This window comes from Clytia hemisphaerica, unplaced genomic scaffold (assembly GCF_902728285.1).
Source record: "Clytia hemisphaerica strain Z4C2 unplaced genomic scaffold, Clytia hemisphaerica genome assembly, whole genome shotgun sequence".
NCBI lineage: Eukaryota > Metazoa > Cnidaria > Hydrozoa > Leptothecata > Clytiidae > Clytia > Clytia hemisphaerica.
The window spans coordinates 930197-948027 of record NW_027103968.1 but is presented as its reverse complement, the minus strand read 5'-3'; the positions used below and the strand labels follow the sequence as shown (position 1 = coordinate 948027).

The 17831-nt window shown below is 35.8% G+C and overlaps 2 protein-coding genes across 2 annotated transcripts; both read left to right on the top strand.

Moving 5' to 3' along the window:
* The first annotated feature begins 10245 nt into the window (after positions 1–10245).
* On the top strand, positions 10246–11539 carry LOC136810547 (uncharacterized). The gene is made up of 2 exons (XM_067067111.1): positions 10246–10614; positions 10862–11539. Exons 1-2 carry the CDS (start codon positions 10333–10335, stop codon positions 11537–11539), a joined length of 960 nt encoding a protein of 319 aa, XP_066923212.1. The 5' UTR covers positions 10246–10332.
* Positions 11540–13116: 1577 nt separating this feature from the next.
* On the top strand, positions 13117–14188 carry LOC136810438 (uncharacterized). The gene is made up of 3 exons (XM_067067000.1): positions 13117–13361; positions 13479–13590; positions 13923–14188. Exons 1-3 carry the CDS (start codon positions 13326–13328, stop codon positions 14111–14113), a joined length of 339 nt encoding a protein of 112 aa, XP_066923101.1. The 5' UTR covers positions 13117–13325; the 3' UTR covers positions 14114–14188.
* Positions 14189–17831: the final 3643 nt, after the last annotated feature.

Genomic DNA, 17831 nt, shown 5'->3' with positions numbered 1-17831 from the left:
ACTTGTCTACCCTTTGAAGTTGGAGTTAGAAGTTTAGTTGGTCTCAGAACAATTAGCCTACTAAAGCATCTTGGTTTTAATCGCACTAAAGGAAAGAAAATGGTCGAGCAGATCGAGGGCACTGTTGAGAACGCGAGTCGGTTTATTTAGACCAAGAGGTACGTTACAAACTGAAGTCACCACGTTGGTAGGATACCTCATGGGAGGTGCCCCCGCCTCCATAGTCTGTTGCGGCTAGGGGGTGAAACAGAAGACGCTGTGGAGACCACCTGATGAATCCAACGACGCCAGCGTGGTATCTCGGAGACGGAGAGACTGGTTCCTCAGCTCACGAAACCGGTGAGTTTATTGTTTCTCTTTCCCTGTGTATTAGTGTTTTCATCTTTGCAGCTCTTTTTTATTTAGAAAAAAAGTATCCAGTCTACTGTCTCAGACTTTCATGTTTATTCCAGACTATATCAATACGGTGGCATTTTGTGTTAGCTATGTCCGTAGAAGAAGGGCTAGATGTCGTGCTTTGGCTATGAAACTTGTGAGGTTAGGTAGGAAATCCTACTTAGGTTATATTATAATAAAACTTCAGCTTGAAATTTCTTGAAAAAAGAAAAAAAAAGCTTCGTGGTTTTTTGAAAACAATAGCAGCAATTTTTTTGCGGTTATGATTCAAAAAACATTTCGACAAATATTTTTCAACAATATCTTTTGCGATATTCACTTTTTTTTGCTTGTAAGAGCTTGAAGCACGACATCTCATCTAGCCCTTCGGGCTTTCACAGAAATCTGTGGCTATGTCTAGTAAATAATTAACGAGGAATTAAATTGCGTTTTGGGTGATTTTAGGGAAAATAGCCCTTCATTCCATTAAAATTATGATTATAACTATGTTGAAATATTTAAATGAACTATTAATTTCATATCAGTCTCCTAACAATGTTATTCATAGCAAGGTTTGAGAAATTATTTTGTAGAATGAAAACAAAAAATAAATACACCCTTTGTGTCACAGACCCACCTACTGGGACCTCAGCCGCACTGGAAAAGTTGGCAAAAAAATCGTCCACGGTGGTAAAATACCCTTAGAATTTTAGCACCACAGAAGTTGACTTCTATTTCATCCCCTTCGAAATTCAATATGTAAAAATTGCACTCCAAAACCAGGTCCACTGCTTTTTTTTTAGCCATGAAGCAATGAAATTTTTATCCCCATTGGTATTTTAACAAGACGACTTAAAGTCGAAAATTTCGCATAATACTTGAACATCAACGACGAAGATGCGTGAAACGTGACTCCTGCAGCATTAAGCATTTTGAATGAAGTGTTACACAAAATATACACAATGTATTGTATATAAATTGATCTCAATCCATTAAAAGAAGATTCCTTAAAAAAATGTGACTAAAGAATTCCATTCTATAATGATATGATGATATGAGCCCTCCCCATTGGGGAATGGGTCCTACGCCTTACGACGTAGGAATTCCTCCTTTTTCAAGTAGGAATTCTTAGCGCTATCCAGACACTGCTGGTTCTGTGCACGCGACACACAGATACCATGATGCATAGTGATGACACTCGGACTACGCGGGAGAGCACAGTGCTCGTCGCAAGCGTAGAACGGGATATGAGTGCCACCACACACCACATTGTCCGGCATATCACCCACACTCTTGTATCAGAGTAATGGTACCCAATTCTCCTCACATGGTATGGGTTGACCCGGGCGAAAGTGCGTTCACTTGCCAAGTGAACCGTAGTACCACAGTGGGAATCGAACTCGGACCTCCCGCATGGAAGGCAAGGACGATTACCACTATACTACTACGCCATTCTATAAAGCGTAAACAAAATCTTTCAATTCAGAATTCAGAGAACTGCAATATACTTGAGAAAAATAATTTAATTTTTTTTGAAAATGAAGACCCTCATTTTGTGCTTTGAAGGAACTTGTGGTAAAGACTTCTTTCACTTGCGCAAAGTTTATATCTACTTCTTTCTATAAACAGTATAATTTATCTAAAATTGAGAAGAATGGCTAGTCAGAAAAATCTGTTGTATACTATTTTCGCTTTCTAATATGAATGATGGCCCACCACCATCAAGATCATTGGACTTTTCCAGAAAAAAATTGAATATGGGGGGGGGGGTGAAGGATATAACATTTTTTGGCAATCCCCCCTGGACATTGTTACTTTTGATCCCCCGGACAGCAGGTCTAACCCCCCCCGCCCTGGACAAGCATCAGTTGATCCCATTGAGAGCAAGTTTACCCCCCCCCTAGGACAGGGCAAATTTTGTAGATTTTTCACTACCCCCACCTCCAGACACTATATCCTCCACCCCCATGTACATACATTAAAGGCAAAAAGCAGTTGAGTAGTTGAACTCCAGCTTCTGGGACTAGAAAATTGCAGGGTAAAAACTAGCCAACTTTAAGCTTTAAAGAAATAATACTTTGACTCCTTTATAACTGCTTTAAACTGCATCCCATTAAACAAACCCTCCCCAATCTATTGCCGTTCATCCCGTGAAAAATAAATACTGTAGGGGAAAGATTCCAGAAAAGTAACAAGAATCTTAGTGTGGAAATGGGAATCTTATACAAACATCGGTACCATGATTCAAAATGAAAATCCTAATTAGCAAGAGGTGTATCAAGATCGGTGAAGTTTGATTGAAGCTTGATTTATTACCTTGTTGCCCATTCTTTTTACATTTTGACAGCTTATTAGCAGACGCCCACACTAAAGCTTAAAGAGCGAGCCAATATCTATCATCCCATTGGGAAGGAAAAGCTGGAACTTTTACTAACCAAACTCATCGAACACCAATCAAACTTCATCGGATAAAAAACTGTCATCGTTAACAAGGGACCGCTGTACATTGTGCGGTGGTGTACGGTGGGGCTGGATCTAAATGTACGGCGGTGAAAATAGATTAATTTGAAATCTGCTGTACTGTATATATGTGTACACCCCACCTTACCCACCGTAAATCACGGTACAATGACACTGTACGACATGTCTAGGCAGGGTCGTTTCAATTATACAAAAATGATTGCTGAATTTCAATTGACATGATTTCTAAGAAATACCGTGTGATCGGGTAACTTGCATCAGTGGAGGCTAACATGCATAGCCTTCAAATGAATGACAAACAGGTTTGGTCATTAAAATACAAAGTTAAATCAAAACAAAAATGGTAGGCTAGAGCTGCAAGCGGAGTTGCATAGTTCATTGTTTTGAAATTTTGCTGCTTTGATTGTAGCCTGGATATCCAGGCTGTAAATTATTTCACAGTCTAGTTTTAGATATTTTATGTTCTGATTTACAGCCTGGTCTCCCTAGAGCGATTTGCATTCTCTTTAAGAGAATGCAGTCCGCTTGCTTGCGCTCACTTCGCTAAAACCGTAAGGGCCAATCTACACGGTGTTGAGCAATTCTAAAGCAAAAATAGGATAGTCCTCCAGCTGCTAGTGAAGATAGGGCTTTCTGTTACACGAAAACATGAAAAAGAAGAAAACAGAGGCAAGTTCATTTTCCAAGAAAACATGGTTGGTCATGATAATGCATGCAAACTTTTTTATGGACTTTGGTGTAATCTTTGGATGTTTTTAATAGTTTTAGATCTTGTAAGACTGCTTTTTATTAATTTCTGTTTTGCTGCCCTGGGTTGGCTAGGAAACATGGATTTTCACTTTCATTCTCTAGGGAGACCAAGCTCTATAATTTAAGAACTTTGTATGTTGAGGTAAATTTTGTTTTTTCTTAAATTTTGAGCTTGGATATCCAGGCTACTTTGATTGGTCATTTGATGACTATGCAATAAGTTAGCCTCCACTGATGCAAGTTACGCGACTTCACGGTACTTGCTAAAACTGACTGTTTGTCACAACTGGTTTCACTATTAACACATAACTATCTGGTGAAAAAAGGAAAAAGATCATACCTGTGCTGTTTGTAGTTTTGGAGAAGATGAGAAGAGAGGGAGGGTTAATAATGTTGTTGTTTGTTGTGGAAAATTAACTCCTACTTACTGAGCATGATCAATTTGTTGGTGCATTCACTAACTACACAAACATGAAATACTTAGTAGTAAACAAATATTAAACCTCTTTAAACACTCTACAAAGGACCAGCAAGTTTCAAAAGCACAAAAGCATGTGCAATAATAATCAAGCAGCCATTTAAAAAGTTCTCACGATGAATGTTTACAAAAACTTGGTTACACCCACTTCTTGCACTAGCCTAGCGTATTTTATTTATTAAGAAAAGCCCTGTTTTTTATCACTTTTTATCTTTGTGAGTGAGTCCACCTTTAGAATATTGCCCGTAGTACGCCCGCAGCCAAACGCCCACGCCATAATTTGCGCCCCAAAAAAATGTCTCGCCACATACATACGTACATACATACACGGAAGGCTATCGTAATACTTTCGCTAAGCGAAATTAATAAGAATCTTTACATAACCACTGAGGAAAAAAGTTCCACCGGGGATGCGTGAGGTAGGGGTGTATAAATCGATTGATTTTTATTCATATTTCTAATTTTTTAATAAAAATTTATTTTTATGTTTCCGATTTTAGTAATCTCAGACAAAGTTTAGTGTCAGATTTATTTAAGTTGTGGCTTTCTAAAAAAAATTCGAATCTGATATCCAAAAAACTTTTCTTCCATTAAAAGTAGTATTGAAATCCCCCTAAACTATAGAGAAAGGATTACAACAGAGTCTTTGTGAAATCTTTATTGACTTTTCAGTCATTTGAAGGGAAAAGGTTTAATACTTGTCTCAGGAATAAGAAATCTTGTCTGGTTTGTCTAGACTGGAAGTACCAAGGCAAGTGAAGGGTACATGTATGTGCCGCCGTTAAGGGTGACTTTTTAGAGCATGGCAGTCCCTGTACGGGTTGTAAAATTCACAAAATTTTCGTTCATCCCAGCTGGCACACAACGTCGTTTCAACGTTTTTCTAATATTCACAACGTCCATATAACGTTAGTTAGATGAACGTTGAAACAACGTTGTGTGTCAGCTGTGATTCCTCCTTTTTAGTCCCGGTTAGGGTCTGAGAGTGGAAAATCGGGTGGCACATACCCGTCAGCTCACAACCCTAGTACCCCCTGGTTGTTATAATCATGACAATTTCGTTAGAGAAAAATAAAAATGCTTTCATATAAAATTATAGTTGATTACATTTATAAATAGCGTGCACAGTTGAGCGTGTACAGTTAACTCTCTCTTACTCGACCTTCAGGAATTCAGAATTAACTCTAAAACACCCGATTTCTTCGGAAAACGGATGAAGGGGGGCGGGGGCGTACGGGGTTCGCGATTTCCGAAATACCGAATAATTTTGCCAAAATTTCCGAAATTCCGTAAAAAAATACTTGCAATTCCGATACCAATTTTTTGGGTATTTTTCCTCTTGACTAATTTTTCATCAAATTTCCCAAAATTCCGAAAAAAAGGGACAAAAACTTTGCAATACCGAAATTTCGAAGCTAAAATTCATGGATTTCCGATACCGAAACAATTTCAAATTTCCGCAATACCGCCATGAAAATGCCCAAAAACGAATTAACAGAAAGATTTGAATAATAAATAGAGGTTCGAAATAGAGAGAGTTGTCTGTATACAATGCTGGACAAAAGGTTTGTAGACTTCTGCAATATTTGTAAAATACTTCAATATCGATCAAAGACAAGTTCACCCACTGCAGTCTAACCGCAAGGGCAAACCACAAGGGCTTGATTAACTGGCTTACACCAGTATCAAAACGCTGATGTTTTGCTTGTGGTTCCCTCAAAAGCAATTCAAAGGCAATGCAACGACTTCAAAAGTGTTTTTCTTAACTTCCATCCCCTTTCAGACACATTGAAGAGTCATTTTGCTCTATTTCTCATCATTTTTCACTGAAATTTCATTTGTCAACAACCTTTTGTCCGGCATTGTAATGCCTGATATTGAATTAAATTTCATAATATAATTTGCAAACTAGTGTATTGAATTGCTACTACCGCAACTCCCACATGTAAATAATCTTAGAAGAAACGTCTGGAAGCCAGGAATCATCCTTGCGTAAATGAAAAAATTCAAAATGTTATTAAGGTGTATACAAAACGAATTAATCACATACATAATGTGATGAAAGCTCACCAGTAATGGGACTGCGGTCAGAAATTTGTTTATAACTACATACAAATGGACAGTAAGCAATATATCTGTGATTCGACCAGGGATTACGGCAATTGCGTACAGCATGATCAAAGCTTTGATAGTTCTCACGGCTCTTCGATTTCTTTGACGGCTCTGATAATGTATTTGTAATGTATTTGAATTTTCATCAGCTTCCAATTTCTTTGAAATCATGCGATAGAAACGGTACATCAAGAACGAAGGTAAGAAGCTATCTAATAAACTACCGATAGCAAGATTGATCATAAATTTTTTGTTAATAATATTATTCTCAACAACACAATGCAAATCTTTACCAGCCTTTACGAGTCGACGATTGATGAAGAGATATAGATACAAGAGAATAGCTACAATCCATATAGCTAAACATACTAAGCTGCATTGCTTCTTATTGATTCTCCTTTCAAAGGGGTACGCGATGACACGGTACCTGATGTATGAAATAAACACCAAAATAAAACAAGAAACGGTTGGACAAACTTTGATGAACATGTCAAAAAGAAATGAGCAGGCAAATTTCCCCAATCGCCAGTTGTTCAAGTTATAAGCAACAAGTGCAACTCCTCCGCTTGTCATAAGGTCAGCGATAGCCAAATTAACGATAAGAAAATGATAAGAGCTCATTTTCTTTATTTTTTTAGCATTGATTTTCACAAAATATATAATAATTAGAATATTCCAAAAGCTTCCAATAGCAAAAATAACAGGCAAAATGTTCTCCATCATAAATTGTGATGCTTTTAAAGTCGTCACAACCATTTTATATTCTATTGAACTTGTATTGATCCCCAACATTGTTTTTGCAGGTTCTGTTGTTTCAATTTTCAGTTATAAAAAAAGACTGATAAAATTATATCATATTTGGTTTGCTTTTATAGGAGCTTAAATATTGCACCTGCTTTGTTTCACGTCCTTAATCTGACAATAAGTTTCGTTTGATCAATCAAAAGAGCCGCTAATATCAATGTTATTTTACAAAATGAAAAAAATGAAAAAAGTGAAAATAATTTTTTCTCGTATTAAATCAGCCAGCGACTAACTTTGTTTGACTTAATTTATAGTTTTAAATATCTTTACATGGATAATATTTTTAAAATTGTAGACCCACTCCTGTGTTAAATGGATTTTTCAAGAACAGTTTCATGAAAAGTAAATTCTATTTTTCTTTTTTTTTAAACAATGATTTGACCATAGTTTTCTATTGCAAAGTTAAACCATTTTTGAGTTCTTTCCAAAGATTCAATGAAAAATACGACCGACGCGGGGGTTTAAGATGTCATAATGTTGTATAGGTCTTAGGAAAGGAAAATTAGAATGAACTAACTGTATACTTTCAAATACTTTTCAAGAAAAAAATAGAGCATGGCGTTCTAAATCCCCATACGATGGTGCCCAAGGTGTAGTAAAGAATGAAAAATCGACAAGGCATTGACGACGTTATCACCGTGTTTCCTGGAAAAGGGTCTTGGACTAGCGAACCTTTTTTGTGGGTGAAGGGGTATACTAGAGTCTACTTTTGACTGAACTTTGCTTTTTGATAATTTTTTATGACGCTGAGTCCAGTGAAGTAAGTAAGTAAGTAAGTTTGCGACCGCAGTCGAGGGCGACCCGGAGGCTCCCTTTTCGTATAGCTGTCTACCCGAAGGTAGGGGAGGGCGCCACTCCTTTCCCTGGACTTCTCCACTTACCCTTGATCCGTCTCTTTAGTTGCTGAGCATCAAGCAGAGAGGCACCAAGTACCATTTTGGGAATCTTTGGTATGACCCGGCTGGGGATTGAACCCACAACCTTGCGCACCGTAGCTGGATGCTCTACCTTCATGCTACGGTCGCTTCCAGTGAAGTAGACTAGGAGCGTTTGGCGAGGTCGCCATTTTGAGAGAAAATGTTAAAAATCCAAATAACAATAAAACTACTTGGAGTTCAAAGATATACTTTAATAAGATAAACTTTCGCGGGGATTAAATTTAGTGGATTTCGCGAAAATCCGCGAAATTAAGTCCCAATGGAAATTTGGAAGGGCCTCATCAGCAAAATATTTCTAAACAAAACTCAAAATATGTCAAACAAATACTATTTGTATGTTTACCGGCATCAAAGAAGCGCTAATAATGTGTATTTCAACGACCATAATGCATGATTTGACAGTAAAAGTCACAAAATCGTGAAAATATTGCCACCCAATAGTGCCATCCGCGAAATTAAGTCCCCGCGAAATTTTTGAATTTCGCGGATAAGCCCAACCGCGAAATTTAATCCCCGCGAAAGTTTATCCCATTAAAGTAATCAAAAATGAGAAACAAAGATCAATAACATATTTGCAATCCCTTATTCTCAAATAAAAACATTGCTTCATACTCTTTTTACCTTCCAAAAACAACTAAAATCTGGCGGACTGTTTTACAGTCCGCCTAGGCAAAAATATATTACCATATACTACCGGGCCACTTAATCGCGCCATCCAGTCTATAAAGAAGCTTTAAGTGGACCCCGGGCTAGGGAAGGGGGTGTTGAAGCAATCGCCGAATATTTTTTTCCTCATGAATTTTTTAGCTAAACTTTGCAGACGATGGATTTAGAGGTGTCCAGACCAAGTCGTTTTACTATCAATGTGTTACAGCATGGAACCAGCTACCAAAAGAGACTGTTAACGCTACTAGCATCAAAGCGTTCAAAGAAGAACTAACCAAGGCATGGATGGAACATCCATTGCGCTACGAATCAAGATCTTTGTAATTGTAGACGATAGATCGGTTTAGAGGCCCTCGTGTGCCTGGACTGTAAATCTTCATAATAAAAAAAACAAAAAAAAAACAAAAAATAAATACTCCAACAAGACTTTTCGGCGTTTTTATTAATAAATTCTACGAGAAAGCGAAAAAATGATTGTGGCGATGGAAATAATGACACTGCTAAGCGTAAAAAAAAACGTCAAGAAAACAAAAAATATTGTGAGAAAAACAAAGACGCGCTTAGGCGAGACCAATTTGATTTGTTGTTCTACGGACAGATCGTTAGAAAAATATGGTTTGGTCGGTCGGCAAAATAAGAATAAATTTTTCATTTATCAGGGTTGGTAAGGTACCGAGAAAATATTCCAAAAAGTATCTGGATCAAAAATTCACTTTCTTTTTTATCTTCGATGAAGGTCATAATAAAATTTCAGTGCATGGAATGCTTTTTATGATTTTTCAATTTCTTGAATTAATTTTCAGCTTTATTCAAGTTTAATTCTTATAGTCAGGGGCTGAAGTTAGGATATTTGGCACAACCTATACATGGAGTATGAACAACATTTTATTGCTGGAATTGATAGTTGGAACCCTTAGGATCATTTTAAGCCAGAGTGCCATTTTTCTAAGGTTGAGCATTTTTCAAAATGGCAGATTTTTCAAAATGGCGGATTTTTGCAAAAATCCAAAAATGTGAAAATTTTAAGTTCTTCAAACATTGTCATATTATATACCGTTGGAAAGGAAATTTCAAGCTCGACAACTTTTTTGCTTACATCAAAAACTAAAAATGTACTCAAAGTGAGAAAAATGTCAAAAACGATGACGTCATCATATTCATTTTTTAATTTTTTCGTTGAACATAGGCATGTGACACACCGTTGGAAAGGAAATTTCAGACCGAACAACTTTTCTGCTTACGAGAAACGATGAAAATGTACTCAATGTGACTCAAAATGAAAAATGATGACGTCATCATTTTCATTGTTTTAAGTTTTTCTCTAACCATATACACGAGACGTGTATCATATGAAACAGGAAGCTGAAATGAAATCTCTTTTATTTGTAGTGAGAGCTAGAAACGTACTCAAAGTAAGTAAAGATTTTCCAGTAGTTTAGTCTTTTTTTCCTTTATAATGTTAAATTTGAGTTTGTTATCACGTTGAAAAGAAGTTGAGGGTTTTTCATGGAGTTCAAATGTCAAATTGTCGTTTTTTATCTTTAGTGAAAAAGAAAGAAAATAGAATAGTAGAAGGATCAAAATGGAGGAAGAAACAGAAGGAAAAGAAGGAGAAATTCAGAAGAAGAAAGAGCATTATTATTGGAATTAGCTCAAAATCGACTATCAATAGTCAAAAAGGCAAGTCGAAAACGTAAAGATAACCTCGATTTATTTAGTGGAGAAGCAATGAAATTTGTTCACAAAGAATGTCTTCTAGAGTATACATCTACAGACCATATTCAGAGACATAAACGTAAAACTTCAGACAGCCATCAACCTGCAGCAAAACGGACCCGGAGATCTGATACTGCGTTCGATTTTAATGAACATTGCCTATTTTGTGAGAGCACATGTTTAGTCCAACGTGATCCAAAGAACCCAAAACGATGGAAAAAGAATAAAGGTATGCTTTGTAGAACAGCAGACAGAGGAGCTGGAATGAAGACAGTAAAGGAAACCTTACTAGAGGTATGTTATATTTCTAACATGTGCATTTCTGCTTTTCTGATTAATTTCTTTTTTCGAATACGAAATACAATTTCGAATTTCAGACAATAAGTGAAAGAACGTTAAATTGACAAGGAAAAGATGACAGGAGAGAGGATAAGGATGGATGGAGAGATTGCGAGGTGAGGGGGAGGGGGGTGGAGTGAGATAAGGAGGGGGAATATAGAGGAAGAGATGTTTAGCAAGTTTTGCTTTCATAATTTTTCAGATTTGCGATAAGAGGAAAGACGATACAAGTGAGGCAGTAAGAGTTCGTTTGGAAGGAGCTACATCAGACTTGCATGCTGCTAATGGACGATATCATGTAAACTGCTACAAATCGTTCACAAATGAAAGAAGCATTGATTCTGCGAGGCGAATGTCTGCTAATGAGTCAAGCTCAGATAAGTCTCTCCAAAATGTTATTACCGCACTAAAGAGTGACCCTGAAAAGGTTTGGAATTCGATTGAGATTCATAATCTTTATATTGATAATGGCGGTACCGAATCGAATAGAAGTAGATTTATGTTGAAACTGAAAGAGAAGATGAAAGACGAAGTATTTTTGCTGTCATCGCCAGGAACTGCAACGATAGTTATGCTAAAGACAAAAGCAGAAACAATATTGAAACTCGAAAACGATGATGAGCAGGACTACCACGTTCAAATGAAATCGATCGCGGAAAGAATTGTAAAGGAAACCAAATCTTTGAAAAGAACTTTCGACCGATACACCCTAATAAACGAACAGATTTTTAACGGTAGCAAGACACTTCTTGATCTACTCTCAGAAATTTCAGATAAGTTAAAATATTCACTGCCTGCAGCCTATGATAGGAAGCATTGTATCAAGCACGATTGTCGGAAAGCCTACCATGCTCCAAGTAGGTTAATCTTTGGTTGCTAAAAGCAGAGAAGTAATCGATCATTTTCACTGTTACGGTGTATGCTCCACCTATCAGGAAACTCGACGGTTGAAAGTTTCAGCAGCAGCTCAAAACAAAAATGTGTCCCAATTTAGCGCAGTCAATGGACTTATCCAAGCCATCTCAGATAACTTTAATGCTAGCATTAATACTCAGAACGGCATCAAACAAACCAACTGTATGGCTACTATCGTAACCCACTCGGGTGAAACAAGGCATGTGCCAAATATATTTTGCGTGACGCGCACCGCTTCCAATTATTCCTTAACGTTCATATATAGCTCAAAAGAATCATATCAACGAGCGGATTTCGAAAAGTGCTGGGTCAAAAATTTGCACTAAGGCAATCTCAAGATATCGGTCAAAAATTGATTTTGACGTTATAAAATACATCGAAAAAACACGTCATAAGTAAAATTCAAATGACGTCATTATTGAAAAACAGCGATAACTTCAATTTTATTAATGCAATGAACACCAAATTTTGACTGGAGTTGTAAATTAATAATTCTGAAATATTTGTTCAAAAATTTTCAGAAAATTTGAATGACGTCATTTGTTGTCGGGAAAAATTAAAATACGTCAAAAAATGCTGACGTCATCATGAATTTTCAAATTTTTTTTCATGAAACATTTTAGAATCGTTAATTTACATCTCCAGTCCAAACTTTTCTTTGATAGTAGTAAGTTAATCGGAATTATCGCCTTTTTTCAATAATGACGTCATTTAAATTGTCTTTTTGACGTTTTTTTTCGATGTATTTTATAACGTCAAAATCAGTTTTTAGCTGATATCTTGAGATTGGCTTGATGTAAATTTTTGACCCAGCATTTTTTGAAATCCTCTCGTTGATACGATTCTTTTGAACTATATATGAAAGTTAATGAATAATGGGAAGCGGTGGGCGTCACGCAAAATATATTTGGGACATGCCTTGTTTCACCCGAGCAAACTCAGAAGAAACTTGAAGCTAAATCTGACGGACCTGATATTCCAAGATTGAAACAAGAGGATATTTCTAACGTTAAATTGACACAACCGAAAATATCCTACTTCAAAGGAGTGAAAAACCCTCCAATGCCAAAAGACTTCAGCTTAAACCAACCGCTTTCATTGATAGTATTCTGTAAACAAGTTATCCTCCGTGAAAGAGCTAATCACGAAGACTTTCAGTTTATCAAATCCATTTTGCTTAAGCATAGCTCACCAGATTTCAACGGCTATAATACCCAAGGCATTAGAACTAAAGGAGAAAGTTTAAAGCCTAAAACCAAAGTTATGTTTATGCCCTTGTTAGACCGAACACCTTCAGATCCATCGACAGTTCTTACCACAATGTTGGAGGCAGAGAGGTAACCGTTTATGCTAGGTTTTGGTAGTCTTGACAATATAAGACGTAATAGTAACCTGAACTTCTAAAAACCTTGTAGACGGTAGCTTCAACTGATGACCTCAATATAATGGTGATTTATTTTATAACACAACTTCCAAAAATGTTAAATTAGCAAATGACACAACCATTTTAATTTGGTAATCACTTGCCTTAAAAAACTCAAAATAATTATTTTGCAATTGCTTAATGACTATACTTCGAGTATTGCGAGACATACTCTCCACAGATTTTCAATAAGAAACTTTGGAAGAAGAAAGCAGACAGCTGTAAAAGTACAACCAATCCTAAATTGAATCGATTGCCCCCGACAGAAGAAGCTTTAATACCAAACATATCACGAGCGCACTGGCAACTTGCTATTCATTATTCGTGTATGGAACCGGATCCACCTGCTGGTGATCCATGCAAGGTAATAACTAATTGATATTTAACATGTTAGTTTTAACAGGTTTGATTCACTTACCTCTGCAATCAGGGATTGATACAGCAAAGAATAGTTCAATAAATTCCATATTTTTACCTTCAGTTTGGGTGGACACGAGATGAGCAAGCAAAAGCCCTTAATCTATTAATGCTTCCAACTGGTACAAAGTATGCTCCCGATGCTGTTCTCAAAAGCACAAGGTGTAATTGTAAAGGTAACTTTTCTTTTTCAATAGTAATCATAGTCACAATAGTCTTTTTTATCAACTATCCAAAAAATATCTGCGATCTGATAGGTTAAAAAAGAGTACAATATATCTTGTATTTTACACGTACAAATTATAAATTGACGAAAAGAGCGTAAAGTATCATACAATATGGAAATATTTCACTCGTTCCGGATTTTCTGTATATTTTCCTCGCCTAAATATTGTACGGAAAAATTCTCGGAACTCGTAAAATATTTCTCATATGTACTCACAACTGTCCGATAACTATTACATATCACTTTTACAATTACAAATTTAGGCTCTTCCACTCTTTTCAGCTTCCCAGTGTAAAACTAACGCATGTTCGTGTGCCAAAGCAAAGATGGGTTGTAGCGAATTTTGTGGATGTGGAGACGAGGGTTACACGAACGAATGCAACAACAAATGGAACGAGAACCAGTACGAAAGCGATGATGAAGACGAAAATGAAGATGAATTTGAGGATGAGGACGAAGACAACGAAGACTAGTCATTTTGAAAAATATTTTAGTGTTCATAAGTTTTTGAACTTTCTTAAAATGTTTCTAATAATTTGCTCATTTCATTTCAAGGTCGTTATTTTTTGCCTATGTTCAGAGAAAAAAAATTGAAAAAATGAAAATAGTGACGTCATCGTTTTTGGCATTTTCTCACGTTGAGTACATTTTCAGCTTTTGATGTAAGCAAAAAAGTTGTTAAGCTTGAAATTTCCTTTCCCACAGTGTGTCACATGCCTATATTCAAAGAAAAAATTGAAAAATGAAAATGATGACGTCAGCGTTTTTGACATTTTTCTCACTTTGAGTACATTTTTACTTTTTGATGTAAGCAAAAAAGTTGTTGAGCTTGAAATTTCCTTTCCAACGGTATATGATATGACAATGTTTGAAGAACTTAAAATTTTCACATTTTTGGATTTTTGCAAAAATCCGCCATTTTGAAAAATCCGCCATTTTGAAAAATGCTCAACCGTAGAAAAATGGCACTCTGGCTTAAAATGATCCTAAGGGTCCCAACTATCAATTCCAGCAATAAAATGTTGTTCATACTCCATGTATAGGTTGACCTGGTTCAGCCCCTGACTATTACAAACAACTAGTGTGTAAAATATATAGTGATGGAAATTCGATATTATTATTTTTTTGATTTTAGCAAAAATAGGGTCGGTCGGGCCCGTAGAACAACAAATTAAATTGGTCTCGCCTTATCACAAATAAAAAAATCTATCATCCCAAAAACAAGAGAAAATTAACGAAAAAAAAGAAAAATTATAGTTAAAAAAACAAGGAGAAAATCAATAAGTAAGATAAAGGATGATGATCTAGTGACAATATCTAAAGATCTTATTCATGAAGGCGTTAAAGCTTATTCATTCTAGCTTGGTGGGGGGATCCGTCGTTTCTTCTTGAAAAAAAATTGTCGAAGTGAATATTATACACTGTGAACGATGAGCATAGCAAAGTGACAGCTATAATAAAAGAGAAAAAAATATCAAGTAATTTACGAAATCTCACTAAGGAAATATAAAAATAACTTATTTTCCGTGATAATTATTCAAAGCAAAATTTTTAACGTAATTTGACTACAGTAAAAACTCCAATTAACGGACACTCCTAATCAAATCCTTATAAAAAAAAGGCGGGCATGCACTAATCCGTTTCCCCGATGGTGTCCGCCAATTCGAGGTTCCACTGTAGATTTGTTGGCAAACATTTCTGTGTCCGACACTTCCAGTAAGTGGATAAATTCATCACATTTGATTAATCAATATTAAGTAATATTACTGTCACATTTTTAATATCGACTTTCAACAAATCCTTGTTAAACCTTTTATTCGATATTGGCTGACCTTCCAGCGCAGCTGGTTTATTTTTCTATTGTAAAGGAAAAGGGTCTGGGACTAGCGAACCTTTTTTTGTGGGGGGAAACGATCGCCGAATTGTTTGATTTTTTTCTTCATGAATTTTTTTGATTTTCTGACAGCGTCACGGGAACTGGATACTTTAAGGGTACAAATTTTCGCGGGGATTCACCTTACTCGCGAAAATTTTCAAACTCTCATCTCTCGCTAAATTCGCGAAATTTAATCCTCGTTAAAATTAAGTTTTTTACACCAAAAAGTCTTTCAGCTAGGAAACTCTCTTAAACAGGTCTCGATTACTCAAATGTCTCTGTAATTCCAATAAATTGTCATTCCTTGTTGCAGTTTGAGTTATGGAGACTCTACTGTACAAATAAAATCTCGTAATCAAACTAACAAAAATTCGCTAATTCGCGAATTTAAATCCTTTACAGTCGAAGTTAGTCGCAAAAATAAGTCCCGATTAAATTAAATTATTTCGCGAGGGAAGCTGTCTCGCGACAATTAGTTGCCGCAAAAATTTGTACCCTTAAGGTAATTAGTTAAATCATATTCAAACTACAATTTAACAGGTTTTAATCAATGCCAAAAACCATAAAAGCCACTAAACATAATATAAAGGAAGAACTTACTGAGACAAAACAATTTTAATTTGAAATTGTTTTTAGTAATAATTACATAAATACTCTTTGTATACATAAATAAACTATGATTTGATGTAACAATAACAAAATGAAACAGGTTTTGATACTGTACAATTTCTAATTACAAATTGAATTATTTCTACAAAAAAAAAAAAATTGTTGAAATAATATAATTATTTAATCTCTAAAATATGATAAAATTCCAACCAGGCATTTACAGTGTGAAATTGGCTAAATTACATTGGTTGGTTAAAAACTGGTCTGATATTTAAAGAACTTAAATTAACAAATATATTCGGACATTTAGAGAAAGAAGTCCCAACAAATAGAAATCGCACTTTCAAGACTAACTTTTATAACATTATTTGAGGCGCCGAAGAACTTTGCTAAAGTTGGTCAAGATATTGCAAAAATATAAAGTAACAAGGAATGACTATGAAAATGTGAATAAAAATAGCCTAAAAAAGCATACAGTATTATTAATAATTTTCACCCCTCAAGCATAGTTTCCATTCGGCTAGCGTTCAGGACGATGCGACCAAAGTTTCCTTAAATCTTAAATATGTAATTCATTAACATCACGAAAAGAAAATATTTTGAAAAGAATTTGAGCTTTTCGGAGTAGTGCAGAGCGATAACGAGTGCGTTTGAGCTCTATCTGTTGCGACCAAATATGAGGAACCAATCGCAGAATCGAGTAAATTTGCTGACAACGCAAAAAATTGAAAGTAAGCAGACAGACTGATGATGACAAAAGTCGTACATCATAACAAAGTTTTCTGGGATGAAATAAAAAATTATTTTATGTATAATTGTGTAGTGTGGTTTGGTGAAAATATGGGTGAAGTCAAAAATGGAACGAAGCAGGAACAGAAGAAGGAGTTTTGTTTTTGGTATCGACCAAAGAAATCATTACCAAAAGTATTTCAATACCAGTATACTCTCAGGTGCCTAATAAACGTGGGGGATGGTTTTTTTTTTAGAATTTTAATAAACGTGGGGGTCTTAATAAGCGTGGGTGTTGGAAATTTCGGTCATATTTTGTCACACCTATAAGTATAATTAAATAATTTTTTATTTCTCGCTTTTGATTTACGCATCACTGATTTTGTAGCATTTAAAAATGTGTTAACGCTTGTGCAGTATCATACCTGATAGGCTGCACACATCCCCTCTGATAAGTTTTGATATAGGGGATGCGAATCAGGCTCACAAAACCATTCCGAACTTAGCAAAAAATCTGCTAACCAAAAAAAGAGTTGAATGATAGAGAGCTTTGATTGACAGTTTGTTATCTTGAGAGTTTTGTTTGCTATTTCAATCAATTTCATATCATTGAAATCTCCGCCCAATCTGATATGGGTACGCCCTACTCTTATTTTCAACTCACTAATTTCAACTCCCTTTTTAGTTCTACTCGCGAAGTATGTCAGACGTATTGAATCAGTAAGTAATTTGTTTATAGAAAAAATCCACAAATATCTTGTGGTTTTTTAGTGTTTTATGACTTATTTTGCAATCATTACTTCCTCGACATACAGTTACGTAAATGCACTCGATATTTTCATGTGAAATACAAGTATTTTCTCATAATAGTCATCTCTCTTGCAAGGCAGGAGAAGGTTACAGCATCGAGGTGCAACAGCTATACCCTGCTAGGCGGAGGTTAAAGCCAGAAGCTATACTCATTGCCCTGTTAGGCA